Source organism: Pteropus vampyrus, unplaced genomic scaffold (genome assembly GCF_000151845.1).
Source record: "Pteropus vampyrus isolate Shadow unplaced genomic scaffold, Pvam_2.0 Scaffold303, whole genome shotgun sequence".
NCBI classification, from domain to species: Eukaryota; Metazoa; Chordata; class Mammalia; order Chiroptera; family Pteropodidae; genus Pteropus; species Pteropus vampyrus.
In genome coordinates, this window is record NW_011889084.1 from 786868 (window position 1) to 799311 (window position 12444).

Sequence of the window (12444 nt, forward strand, 5' to 3'; positions counted from 1 at the left end):
GGTGGCTGAGGAGGTAAGGGGCCCTCTACTGGTGGTTCTTGGAGCACCTCACACTCACACCTGCCAGAAAGGAAACCGAGCCCCAGAGGTCTTTTTCAGCGTGGCCCCCAAGCACAGCTCAGTTTTGAATACCCCTCCCTGCTCACTTATAGCAATCCAGAAACCCAGCCCATGGATGTGGGTGTAGGGACAGGTAGGGGGTCCCCCCAGCACCTCTACATCCTCCAAGGGCTGGCCAGGAAGGGGTTGTGGGTGAGCCCAGGCATGAGGAGGCCAAGTAGGGGGGCTTCAGTGAGATGCTGCTTTGAGTACCAAAGTGATGAGCATGATGGTTTTAGAGCATCCCACAGGAATTTTTCTGAAATATGATAAGCCCTGTTTTCTAGCCACGGAGACAGCCATGGTCAGGTCTGTTTCTTGCAAAGGCCTGGGAGGGGCAGTGAGGGGGCTGAGGTTGAAAGGATGGGTGCCCTTGTGCCAAGGAGCGGGTCCCTTGTCCTTGTGAAAAGCTATCCAGCCTACACGGCCTCGGGCATGACAGGGCTATAGTGACAGGTCTCCAAATGAAAATCACCTGGAGTGGGGCAGGGCTGGGGGCTTGAGTGATGCTCACAGCCTCCCAGGGTCCAGGTCGGGGTCCACAGCACCAGACAGAGGAGTCAGATCTGGGGAGAGACCACCTTGCAGGTTCAGGACAGTGAGCAGGAGTTGGGGAACTGAGCCCAGGGGATACCCTCACTGATGGGCCTCCTGCACCCTGGACTTGTACATAAAGCAGTTATGCCCACGAGGGTCCATACCGTGTTCCCTGGAACTCTGAGGCCTTGGGGTACAACCGGTCCAGGAGACAATGAATCAACACCAGGAGCCTCCCACCACGGACTCCCTGGACTGCTTCCTTACTCTCCTCTGGAGAACTCAGGCATCCTTGTCTCATCAGAGTACAGACAGCGTTCCCAACTGTCTCCTCAAAGACTAGACCCTCCAGTCTGCAGCCTGAGTCCAGCTTGGACACCCACAGACAGGACCCTCCATGATGTTTTTGACACCTGAACTCCCGGTATCTTTCACCATCTCCCCCACCACTGCATGCCTCACACACCACACACGTGTGCATACACACCACACACATGTGCATACGCACATACACACCAGGATGGGCTCAGAGTAAGAGCCAAGGGTCCTTTATTTCTGTACCAAGAGTGGGTAGGAGGGGAGGGCACTGCCCCAGCTGATCCAGTCAGAGCTGTACCCCCAAAGGAGCAGCTATTCCTTCACTCCGAGTCTAGGGGAAGGTGGGGCCCCTCAAGACAAGAGTGACTGGTGTCATGTCACGGCATCTCCCACAGGCTCCACCCACCCACCCAGGCAGAGCTATGAACTGGACCAGTTGTGAGGGGCGAGGACATCAGGGCCATCTCTGTACGTACAAATTCTGGCAGAGAAGCCATGGCTTCGAGAAGACCAGATGGAGGTGCACCTTTAGGACAAGGTCAGGAACATGTACAGACCAAGATCAGGGCACACCTGTGGGGACTGCTCTGGACTCCTTGGAAGGCTGAACATGGCCTCACCAAAATTCAGGGAGCTCTGTGGAGTCCTCATCAGGGTCACAATAGGCAAAGTAGAGTAGGAAAATTAACCCTGAAGCCTGCATTTTCTCACCACGTGACAAGTAGCACCTACAAGACTTGTGTGTCTTGCTCTCAGTTACTCTCTTGCCAATTTAATGGTTCTGGAGATGGGGGTGGGCCAAACCGAAGACCACAAACTGCTAGGAGCATGGTCTGATTTGCCATCTCATCCCACCTTTCTCCAGGTGACTCAAGCTTGGCCAATGACATCCCCTCCCTAGGAGCCAGCACCTGGACCAATTCATTCTGGGAAACCTGAGTGAGACTCGTGTGCCCCACAGCAAGGCAAAACTTATGCATGAGGAGACACACCCATGCTGGGGGTCTTAGCAGCTGCCAGGACCCCAGGTGAGAGGAGAGAGGCCAGGATGACCAACTCCTCCTCCAGGCTTAGGCCCACCTAGGCCTCCCCATCACCACTGCTGGGGCCACCGGCAGCAGCCGCAGTTTCCCCAGAGGCAGAAGCAAGAAGGAGAGCAGGGCTGGGGCTCGAACGCCGTGGTTTCCGCATGAATGGGAACACCCTGTAGGAGAGAAGGGGTGTGAGTGCAGGGTGGCCTCAAGCGTCCTGCCTGCCTCACAATTCCCAGGTGCAGGGCACCACCTAGGCTCACCGTCTTTTTGTCTCCGAGGGGATCACGGCTTCCTCCAGCAAGGCTTTGTACATTTCCGACTTCAGGAACCTTGGGTAGGAGTCCTGCAAGAGACGGCAGTTAGCCCTGACCGCTGCCGCCTCCTCCTCCTCACTCTCAGCTTCCCGCAAGACTCCAGCCTGGCACTGCTGGGGCCTCCTCTGACCCTTAGAGCCCACAGTGGACAGTGCTAGAGGCAGCCAGCTGAGATCTGCCCTAACCAAGTCAGCTGACTCAGAGAGACCTGGGCTCCCATTCAGTTGGGCCAGTTAACAGCCAAAGATGAGCAACAGCCCAGTGCCCATGCCTGAAGGAGTGAACCATGGCACCTCCAGTGGGGGAATGCCAAGCTGCCATCCACCCCATGTGGATGGGGTGGATGGGGAGTCCTGCAAGAGACGGCAAGGACACAAATTGTTCAGTGAGAAGGGAAGATGGTGGAGGAGAAGGAATAGAAGCTAGATTTAGTTGAATATACCTTGCTTTATAGACTAGATTTTGAAACTAAATATTTCATATAATTATAAAATAATAAGCAATCCCCAAATATTGAAAATAAAGTGGAACAAGTGGAGTTGGACACCCAGTGGGTGACAACCCTAACCACACATGACAGCGGAGTGGTTCAACGGGACGTCGAGTAGGATACATACAAGGGATCAAAAAGAAAAAAAAGTAAACCATCTTCAGTGAGTGTACTATTCATGGTGCTGTTATGTTATTCAGTTCAGACTACTGAGTGAATGGTGAGAAAAGTAAACACGTAATTACGTTAGCATTGTTGAAAACCGAGATTTTCGTGGGGATGGGAAAAGAGACACAAATCAAGAGGTTAGGAAAGTCTAATCCCGAACCTGAATTAGAAGTGTCAGTATGCACACATATTTCCTGATTCTGTTCAATGAAATGCCTGGAAATGATGACCACCCCAGTGGCATGAACACGGCTGGTGTGTACGTCAAGGTTTCTAAACACCACCCCTGAAAAAGGGCGGGGGTTGCCCGTGGAAATGGCTAAGTCTGGGGCAGGATGAGCCTCGGACAAGCTGCCACACCAGAAAGCAAGGAAGCCACCACAGACTTTGGGAGCCAGCCAGCCAGAGATGGACTTCTGAACATCACATAATAAGGACTGGTATAGATTAAAGCCCATAAAATCTGGTGAAAATGTGAATTTATGATGGTACTAAGAACATCAAAGTTTATGGCCATGCCACCCCGAACAAGCCCAATCCTGTCTGATCTCAGAAGCTAAGCAGTGTTAGTACTTGGATGGGAGACCACCTAAGAAGACCAGGTGCTCTAGGCATAAAAAATTAAAAAATAAGAGATTGTAAACTGACAAGGTCCTTGCAATCCGTGAAGTCAACCAAGGGTTGCCTCGCCTAAAAAAAAAAAAACATCAAAACTTCACTGACTACCCTTGGCAGATGCTGGGGGGTCTACCTCATTATTTTGAAAAGTGGTAATTAAGGAATCAAATATTGATTCTGCCTTTCCTATTGGTACCACTGGGCCAGCAAAGAGTGGGCAAGGGGTGCTTCCAGCTCAGAAATAAAGAGGCAGTGATTAGAACATCACTGATGAAATCGTGAGTCTGGGCAACGACTGTCCGTGGCTGCTCGAATCACAAAAAGGGAGGCAAACAGACCTCATGTACCTCCTGATGGAAGAACACCCCAAATTGAAGAAAATATTCTTGACAAAACCAAACAAACAACAAAACTAAATGACTCTGATCAAGCCTTAAATGTAACTACTAATTTAAAGCAACAGGAGATAGAGAAACACGTCGGAGATGCCACAAGGGCTCTGCAAAATCCAGACTAGGAAACCACAGGACAAAGGACCCAGTTCTTTCAAAACAACAAAAAAAGATAGAGGAAACCTATACAGTACTTTAAAAAGAAGTTTAAGAGACATTAACCAATTCTAATGTATGAATCTTGTTTAGATCCAAAGTCAAGCAAATTGAAAAAAATTAGATAAATATTTATAAGCCATGGTATACAGAATTAAAAGCCCCCCAGAGATGTGTACATCCTAATCCCTGGAACATGTGGATCTGTCCCCTTATGTGGCACAGGGACTTTGCAGATGTGATTAAGTTGATGGTATTGAGGTTGCCTGGATTATCTCGATGGGCTCAATGTAATCGCAGGGGTCCTTGTAAGTGAAAGGAGGAGGCAGGAGGATCAAAGAGAGATTTAAAGATGATACACGGCTGCTACACCTGAAGCTAATATAATAATTGTGTGTCAACTCTAATCAAAAAATACATTTAAAGTTTTATAACTTAAATTAAAAAAATTTAAAAAAAGATGACACACTGTTGCCTCTGAAGATGAGCCAAGGATGCAGGTGCCTCTAGGAAGGAAAAGCCAGGAAACATTCTCCCCTGGAGCCTCCAGAAGGAATCAGCTCTGCTGACACCTTGAAGTTAGCCTAGTGATACCTGGGTCAGACTCTGGCCTCCAGAACTATAAGATAATAAATGTGTGATGCCTTAAGCCAGCAAACTTGTGGCGTTTTTTTTTACAGCAGTAACAGAACACTAACACAGAGGCCAAGTGGGCAGGTGTGGACCCTGACTGGCTAGTTGAAGACGCTGAGTAAACACTATGTGTCTTGGGTGTGCTACTGGTGTCTGCAGCCTTGTTGAAAGCAAGGAGGTGGTCCGTGTCTTTTACAGAAATGTCCTGAAATACCTACAGATAGGAAGTCTGGAAATAGCTTTAAAGTCACAGAGGAGGGACACCCACCTTCTTCATCAGCATGTAGATGTGCAGTTGGGCGTCATCCAGCATGTAGCGGTGGGGCTGGTGCAGGCCCTCCAGGGTCCGCTCCATCGTCTGGCTGTCAATGTTGACCCAGCGGGCAGCACCAGGGGCCAGGAACTGCCTGTGGGGGGCGGGGGCAGGGGGACAGCCCTGTGTGAGTCCAGGCTCCATGTGCCTGCCCTCCAGCCGGCCAGGCTGCCCCCTTACACTCACTGGTACACGGTGTCCACCAGGGTGGGGACCTGGGCCTGCCTTCCGTGGCGCAGCTCCTCACATGCCTCCCAGAAGCTGAGGTTCTCGGCTGGGGGTCCAAGCACCAGATCAGGCCCACCTGAGCTGTTGCTAGGGCTGATTGAAACCTAGGAGGGGGCCCCCAGACAATGGCCTCCCTCACTGGGGCCTCAAACTTGGGGGGGCATGGCAGGCATCTTACCACTGAACTCTTTCCTGAGAAAGTCCATGAAATGGGCCCGTCCCATGGGGTCTTCCAAGAGTTCCCGGAAGCTGAAGCCCCATTGTTCTACACGGAGCTTCGTGGGCGCAGCCACACTGGAGGAGAGGATGGGTGTGTCAGCATGAGGAGCGTAGGGTGGGTGGGGAGGCTGAGGAGAACACCTGCAGACCCTCTTGCTCACCCTTGGCTCACCTGGGTGCATTCATGGCCCAGTAGGTGTCATCATCTGTGATCCAGGGGTTGCTGGGCAGGCACCCCGACATGATCGGGTCATGCGGCTCATGCTGGCTGCTGAACTTCAGGTACCTGGGAGTGGGGATGATGCCAGGGGCCAGTGCAGGGAGGGGCTATGGGGTTGAGGGCACTGGAGGAAGGTTCTGGGCTCTGGGCTTAGGGTCTCCAGCTGTCACCCCATCCCACTCACGCCTCAAGGCAGACAGAGGACTTCACCCGGGTCCTGCCCAGGGCCTTTCTGCAGAACTCCACCTAGGACATGGGACCTTTGAAGTAGGGCTGGGGCTGGGGGTCAGCCAGCCCACCCGCCTGCACCAGCCCCCATACGACCTACCTCCCGCTTGTAGAAATCCGTGTTCTTAGTCTGGAAGGGGCCAGGAAAGCTACAGTTAAAAAGGCAGATCCCTGCTGGGGACTGACATCCCACCCTGGGCTGGAAGAGAATGGCCCAGGGCCCTGCTCTGCCCCTCAGAGCCCCCTCCTCTAATGATGGGGTCTGACTTTCCAGAAAGCTTTTGGGGACCTATAGTCTGGAGATTTCCAGAATGTTCTCAAAGTTGCTGTGAGGTTCGCCAAGTTGTCACTATTTCGTATTTTCAAATGTATTTAAATCACTTTTTGAAAACAACAAATACTTGAGAAATACTACTGTAGATCACCCTGGGAACCCACACGGCTACCTGCTCCAGATTTGACTCATCGTGTTCAGAATTCAGAACCTGCCCCCCACCTTCTCATGAGCCAGGTGGAGGAGCATGCCCACAGGACTGGTGGCCCTTCCCAACACTCCGCAACCAACACGGATGCAGCCGGAGGGAGGCAGACAGCACCCTCAATGCCTGTGATTTCCAATTTCTGTCTCTGCTCTTAAACTGACTTTATAATGGGGAAATTATAAACCTATAACAATGAGCTTATGATTTTGAAGTTAGAAAGAAGTTTTATCCATAAACTACTAGACGTATCTGTTCTGTTTTGGGTTTCATGATATTTGAATAGTGGGCTCTGCTGCTACAAAGTTTGGCCATGTCTGTCCTGGTACAGTTCCCTCTGGTTCCTGAGGCCACCAGAGGCTTTGAAGGGAGGTGGCTGGTTCAGCCTGGGGGAAGAGCCCTCTGCTCCCCACTCCCCAGGGTCCTTTGCACTTACTTGCACCCAGGGCAGCAGGTGGGAGACAAGAGAGGGTGAGAGTTAGCAGGGGGGCTGGGAATGATCTGCCCCTCAGAGTGAGGGGACAGTGAGACCAGGAGTGATATAGCCACTTGGAGTGGCTATATCAAGTGCCATTTGGATAGACAGATAGATGCATGGATGGATGGGCAGCCCCCAAGTAGTCCCATAGTGGTGGAGTGGGGATGGGAAGGTGTCTGTGCATGGGTGGGTTGAACGTGGGGGGTGGCCAGGAGCATGCATGCCGAAGTGAGGAGGCATGTGTGCATGAGTGGGGAGAGGGCAGGGGGTGGGGCATGCATGTGTGCAGGGTCCTCACCATCTGCACTCGTGTGGCAGTGCAGGAGCCCCGCTCTGGACCCTGCTCCAGCACACTGGGGACCCCAGGCTGCAGAGGGGAGATTAGATGAGGTAGGGCGCACAGCTCAGGTGGGCTGCTGAGATCCCCCCGCCCCAAGGGCTATGTTTCTGCCTCCCACCATCTCCCATATACTGAAGCTCTGCACCCACTTGTCACCCTTTAATGAGGAAACTGACACTCAGAAGAACCCAGAGACCTGAGTCCTGAGCCCCTGAGTCCCCTCTCTGTTCATTCCTACCCCAATGCAACCTCCTTCATACAGCAGCTCCAGGTCCCCTCTCCAGGACCTCACCCAGCTCATGGTTCCTCTGTGCTCCAAATCCATGTGTCACCCCAGCCTGGCTTTGCCACTAAAATGAAAACTTTTACCTTTTCCCCCAAACCTCCCACTCTTCCTCTTCTCAGCCAGACTCACTTCTATGCATCGAACTGCCCAAGCTAGAAACCTAACAACCTAACCATCCTTCTTGAGAGTCTCACTCGCACTCACTTGTCCTTCCACCCTGTTGTCAAACATGCATGCTGGTCTGGCCCTCTCCCTCACCACTGTCCAGGTAGGAGCCCTTGTGTCCACTCACATGGAGGCTCTAGCTGCCATTCCTGACTCCCTCCACATGGACCCTTCACTCCACATGGCTGGCCTGGCCCACCCCTGGGCCCCACTCTCAGCCTACACACACAGCTTTGGGGCCACCTGTCTCCCCCTGTCTGGCTGCCTGGCTCTCAGGTGGAAGACTGAGTCATTTTCCCAGTGATACACCCCCAAACACACCTGATGAGGTAATCAGGCCCACGAGTGCCTCTCATCTTTTTCCATGGGTTTTTCCCACGGGGGTTTCCATTCATGGTTTGCTGTGACTGCCTCAGCAGACCCACTGCCCCACACAGTAGGGGGACCTCAAACCACCTGGCAAGACTGAGGTTCTAGGTAAGGCCTAACCTTAGGCCAGCACCCCCAGAAGCTGCAGCTAAGCCCACTTGCCTCCTCCTGAGGGTCTTCAGATCCCCCAACTCAGCTTCCCCAGGACCCTCCCTTAGACCCAGAGAGAAGCTATCTGTCCCGTAGTCTGGGGGTTCTGATGACCCACAGACCTACAACCTCCTGTCACCTGCTGAGACCCCAAAGGCACATCCCGCCCACAGCTCCCGAGGACCTGCTGCTGTCCAAGGAATCACCCCCTCCCCACAAAAGGGGCTCACCGGGGGCCTGTTCACCAGCCAGTATGTCTGCTCCTGGCATGCAATGACCAGCCTGTCCCCCTTCCTGCGCTGCTTAGCTGCCCTGAGGGAGTAGGTGGAGTTGGGGGAATACCAGTGCCCACCACAGCACCTCCCTCACCCACCCTCAGGCCAGGGCCAGGGCAGACAGCCAAGCGTGGGCTGTACTCTTTCTGGTCCTATGGCTGCCAGTGCCCAGCTCAGTGCCTCTGAGCTTCCCGGGCAGTCTGGGCTCTGTGCCCGCTGGGCTTGGGGTCTCACCGCAGCTGTTCTCTTGCCTGCATCACTACCAGGTCCCATGTGTGGTTGATCTTCCTGTGCAGCTGGTCATAATGCTCCTGGAGGTAGTGTCATCCAGTAGGTAACCCCCTCCCATGCCAAGCTCTGGGGCGTGAACCCCCCACCTCCCCACTGAGACCGCGCAGGGTATGGCTGTCTGTGTAAGGCTGCATTATCCTGGGGCCCGGGCTGTGTGCTCCAGGGCAAACTGTGAGGCCCTGGGGACACAAATGGGGCTTGAGTTCCTCCTACTGGACTCAGCTTGGAAGGGAAGTCCCACCTTCTCGTGGTCTGCCAGGGCCCCCTGCTTTCGGATGTTCTTCTTGGCTAGGTAGATAGCTGGAAGGACAGGACAAAAGGCTGCACAGGAGCAATCTCTGCCCCTTCCTCCCCTATGGCATCACCGAGAAGCCACTAGTCCTGGGAGCTTGTCCCAGGCTAGCCCACCCCTCCTCACTCACCATAGTCAAGCTCAGCAGCTGGCCACAGGGTGCTCGTCCAGAAATAGGGTGTCTGGTGCCATGCGGGGACAAGGGTGTCTGGACCTCCTGAGCCTTCCTCACCCCAGGAGTTGCCCCCACCCACTCAGCTCCCTTGGGAGGAGACCGGGTTGACTGGGGGTGGGTGGGAGGGGGTGCCTGAGGATCTGCCAGCCTGCCCATGGTCCAGAGGTTCAGCCGGCCACAGGCCATTCTCCCCACCTGGAACCGAACTCCACTCACCCCTTAGGGCCCTGTGTAGAGGCTGCCTCCCTGACTCTGAGCTTCAGGAGCTCCAGCTCCAGGGAGGGGTGGGGTAGGGCCTGCCCAAGCCCAGGATATAGTCACCGTCTGTGCTGGGGGGAAGGCGGGTAGGGACTGAGGGCAAGCCTGGCCTGGGTCCCTGTTGTGGCTGGCAAGGGCAAGAAGGGGGCTACAGCATGACTAAGGACACACGACGAAGTGTAGGGATCCAGTCCTCAGGCCCCACAGCTTCATTTAGGGGTGGAAACCTAGGGACCAGGGAAGCTGGCAGAATCCCCCACAGGCCCTGCTGTGACTCCAGAGAAACTGAAGCCCCCTTCCCTTAACTTGATCCTACCACAGGGAAGCTTTGAGTCCAGTCCTTTCGGAGAGGGAGTGGTAGGCCACCAATCTTGATGTGACATCACTGCATTTTGCTCCCACCCCAGCCCTACCCCTTCCAGGAATCTTCACCCATCTGAGCCTGACCTGGAACCTGTAGAGTGTTTCATCCGGGCGGAGCACAAGGCTGCGGGGCTCGCGCAACGGGTACAGATAGCCATGCCTCACTAGGAGAATGCCCAGGTGCAGGGCCTCTGGGGAGGGGATGAGTTCTCAGCTGGAAGAACTGAGCAAGGTCTTTGGGGGCGAGCTCCCCTTCCCCAGAACACTTGGCTTGGCCCTGACATGGGTGAGCCCCAGAAGGCTCAGTCCAGCATCAGCACAGGGGCCCCAGGGCAGGGTGGGAGCCAGGATGGGCAGTCGCTGACTCCCTTACCCTCCTCTGAGATGCAGTACTTCTGGATCAGCCACTCCATGATGTCGTTGCCTGCGTAGCAGAGATTAGGTGGGGGAGACCAGGCAGGGCCAGTACCCCTCCCCACTCCCCGCCTGCCCCTCTCACCCTCCTAATCTTTCACCCCCTACCCCCACCTCCCCAACACCCCGCCAGCCTCACCAGTCACCGCGTGCGGAACAACAGTGATGAGCAGCCGCTGGCTCCGCACCTTCACGCCCTGGTCGGGGTCCTGCATACTCACGACCACCCGCTCCATCTGGGCGAAGGGGGACTTGAGGGGATGCCCTGGCTGGCCTCCTCCCACCCCAGATCCCGATTCCACGGACCTGGCTGGGATGCCCGGATCAGTGTGCTCAGAGATTAACCCGCACAGATGGCGGGATTTCAGGCTACGCTCGCAGAGGAGCGCGGGGGCGGGACGGAGGAGAGGGGCACCCGCTCCAGCGCCCGGAGTCTCCGTCGCCCAACCCCGCCGCACACAGTACCATCGCTACCAGGCCCGCGCCCACACTCGCGCTCGCGCAAAGTCCGCACTTGCGTGCATCAGCATTCACCCCTCTCCTGCTCCTCTCGGCCTCGATGCTGGGAAATCCCGGGACGACGGGACTCCCACCCAGCACCCACCTTGCTCAGGTGCGGCATCTGCGCACCGGGGCGCCGACCGGCGGCCATGGCTGCGAGCAAGGCTGGCGGGGTATTGGCGTCCCAGCCGTCCCGCCCCGCCCTGCCCCGCCCCGCCCCGTGCCCGAGTTAACCCTCCCGAACCTGCGGTTATTCTTAGGTCCCATTCTAGACCTGGAAACCGGCCGGCGCTCGACCTGCCACCGCAAGGAGTGGCCTGCCACGTCACAAGAAACAGAGACCCGTGCCCGCAGGGACTTGCCGGGAGCCCGAATGCCCATGGGAGGGGCCCCGAGGTGGGAGGCGGAGATGACCGCTCTGGGGTGGAGGGCTTAGACAGGGGTTTTGTGAGGGAATAGGGGTTAGGCTGAGGCAGGATCGAGGGGCTCAGGAAGAGGAGGGTGGCTCAGAGAGGTGATGAGGACTCAGGGAGCGGATAGGAGCCCAGGGAAGGGGAGGGGTCTCCACGAGGGAAGAGTGTGCAGAAGAGGGGACTTGCCGGGAAGGTGGACTGGGGTGGGGGTCAGTGGTTTAGGGTCTACTGTAACCCCTGCCCCCCATACTCACCCCATGTATGGTGCCCTCAAGATGTGCCAGGACTAGGGGTAGAGAGGGCTGTGGGGTCAGGACGAGGGTTCTCACTGCCCTAGGAGTGTGCCCTTTCGATTGTGCGACACCATGGGTCATGGAGTGGATGCCACCAGGACCATGTGACACTGCCTGGCTGCACAGGGTACTAGATGTGAATCCTTTGAGACTTAAGGGAAGTTGGTAGGTGGCTCCCTTTGCCAAACCTGCACAAGGAAGTGGAGCCAGTTGAACAGACAGAGACTCCACCCGAGATACCTCAAGACTGTGGGAGAGGGGCTTTTGGGGGAAGAGAGGCTTTTGGAGGGAGAGAGGATCTCAACATTACCTCCCCTCGGATTGGGCAGCAGCCTCTGGGCTCAGGGCCCAGTTGCAACACTTTCTCTTCTTCCTCCAACAGCTTGGCCACCCCCACCCCAGACTCCCTTTGCTGGGGCCATTTTTAAGGGATGCAAACAGGTCCATTTCTGCTTCGTGGAGGCAGAGTTCCCCTCCTCCCCTTTCCCTTCAGGGCGTGTTGGGGACAGGGCAAGACGGGGTTTACCTTTGGCCAGCAGCCTTAGATGTGGTGATTTGAATCCCTTTCCACTGCTGGTAAGGCCAGGTCCAGCATGAGCTGGGGCAAGAGGACTGGAAGGGGCTCCTACCCCCGCTGGGGTACCATCCTGCCTTAGACATCAGCGAATTCCTCCCACCCACACAGACGCAGTCAGGCTGTCCCCAGGCCTGGCTCCTCTCTGGACAAGTGGGCATCTATAGAGGCTGAAGCCCACCAGAGGCCAGACTGTGCCCAATCTGGGATGGGTAGCTTTCCTGACTGATTTCCTACATTTCAGGGAAAAGGCAGCAAGGATGGGGTCCCAAAAAGACCTGGAGACCCCAAAAGGCTTCCAGGTCACATCAGGGCTCCTTTGAACAAGGATAGGTCTAATCCCTGAGTGTCCTCAGAAATG

General features: G+C 55.5%; 1 protein-coding gene across 2 annotated transcripts; it reads right to left on the minus strand.

Annotated features, from left to right (window-relative positions):
• Positions 1-7: 7 nt before the first annotated feature.
• On the minus strand, positions 8-10947 carry RGS11 (regulator of G protein signaling 11). Of its 2 annotated transcripts, XM_011376742.2 has the most exons (17): positions 10907-10947; positions 10442-10538; positions 10262-10312; positions 9973-10079; positions 9223-9274; positions 9042-9100; positions 8744-8820; positions 8465-8546; positions 7223-7291; positions 6068-6097; positions 5924-5985; positions 5692-5805; positions 5479-5594; positions 5259-5346; positions 5028-5166; positions 2249-2331; positions 8-2158 (listed from the first exon to the last, which is right to left on the minus strand). In XM_011376742.2, exons 1-17 carry the CDS (start codon positions 10922-10924, stop codon positions 2035-2037), a joined length of 1368 nt encoding a protein of 455 aa, XP_011375044.1. In that variant the 5' UTR covers positions 10925-10947; the 3' UTR covers positions 8-2034. The 2 variants fall into 2 exon arrangements, with proteins under 2 accessions (XP_011375044.1, XP_011375045.1); XM_011376743.2 differs by lacking the exon at positions 9223-9274 and having other exon boundaries at positions 9939-10079.
• Positions 10948-12444: the final 1497 nt, after the last annotated feature.

Excerpts from the sequence above, each read along its gene's own strand:
- RGS11 (XM_011376742.2), bottom strand. Across the intron at positions 5,806-5,923 it reads TCCTCTGTCTGCCTTGAGGC|GTACCTGAAGTTCAGCAGCC; the intron begins GTGAGTGGGATG and ends CCCCACTCCCAG. Across the intron at positions 5,347-5,478 it reads TCTCAGGAAAGAGTTCAGTG|CCGAGAACCTCAGCTTCTGG; the intron begins GTAAGATGCCTG and ends TTGGACCCCCAG.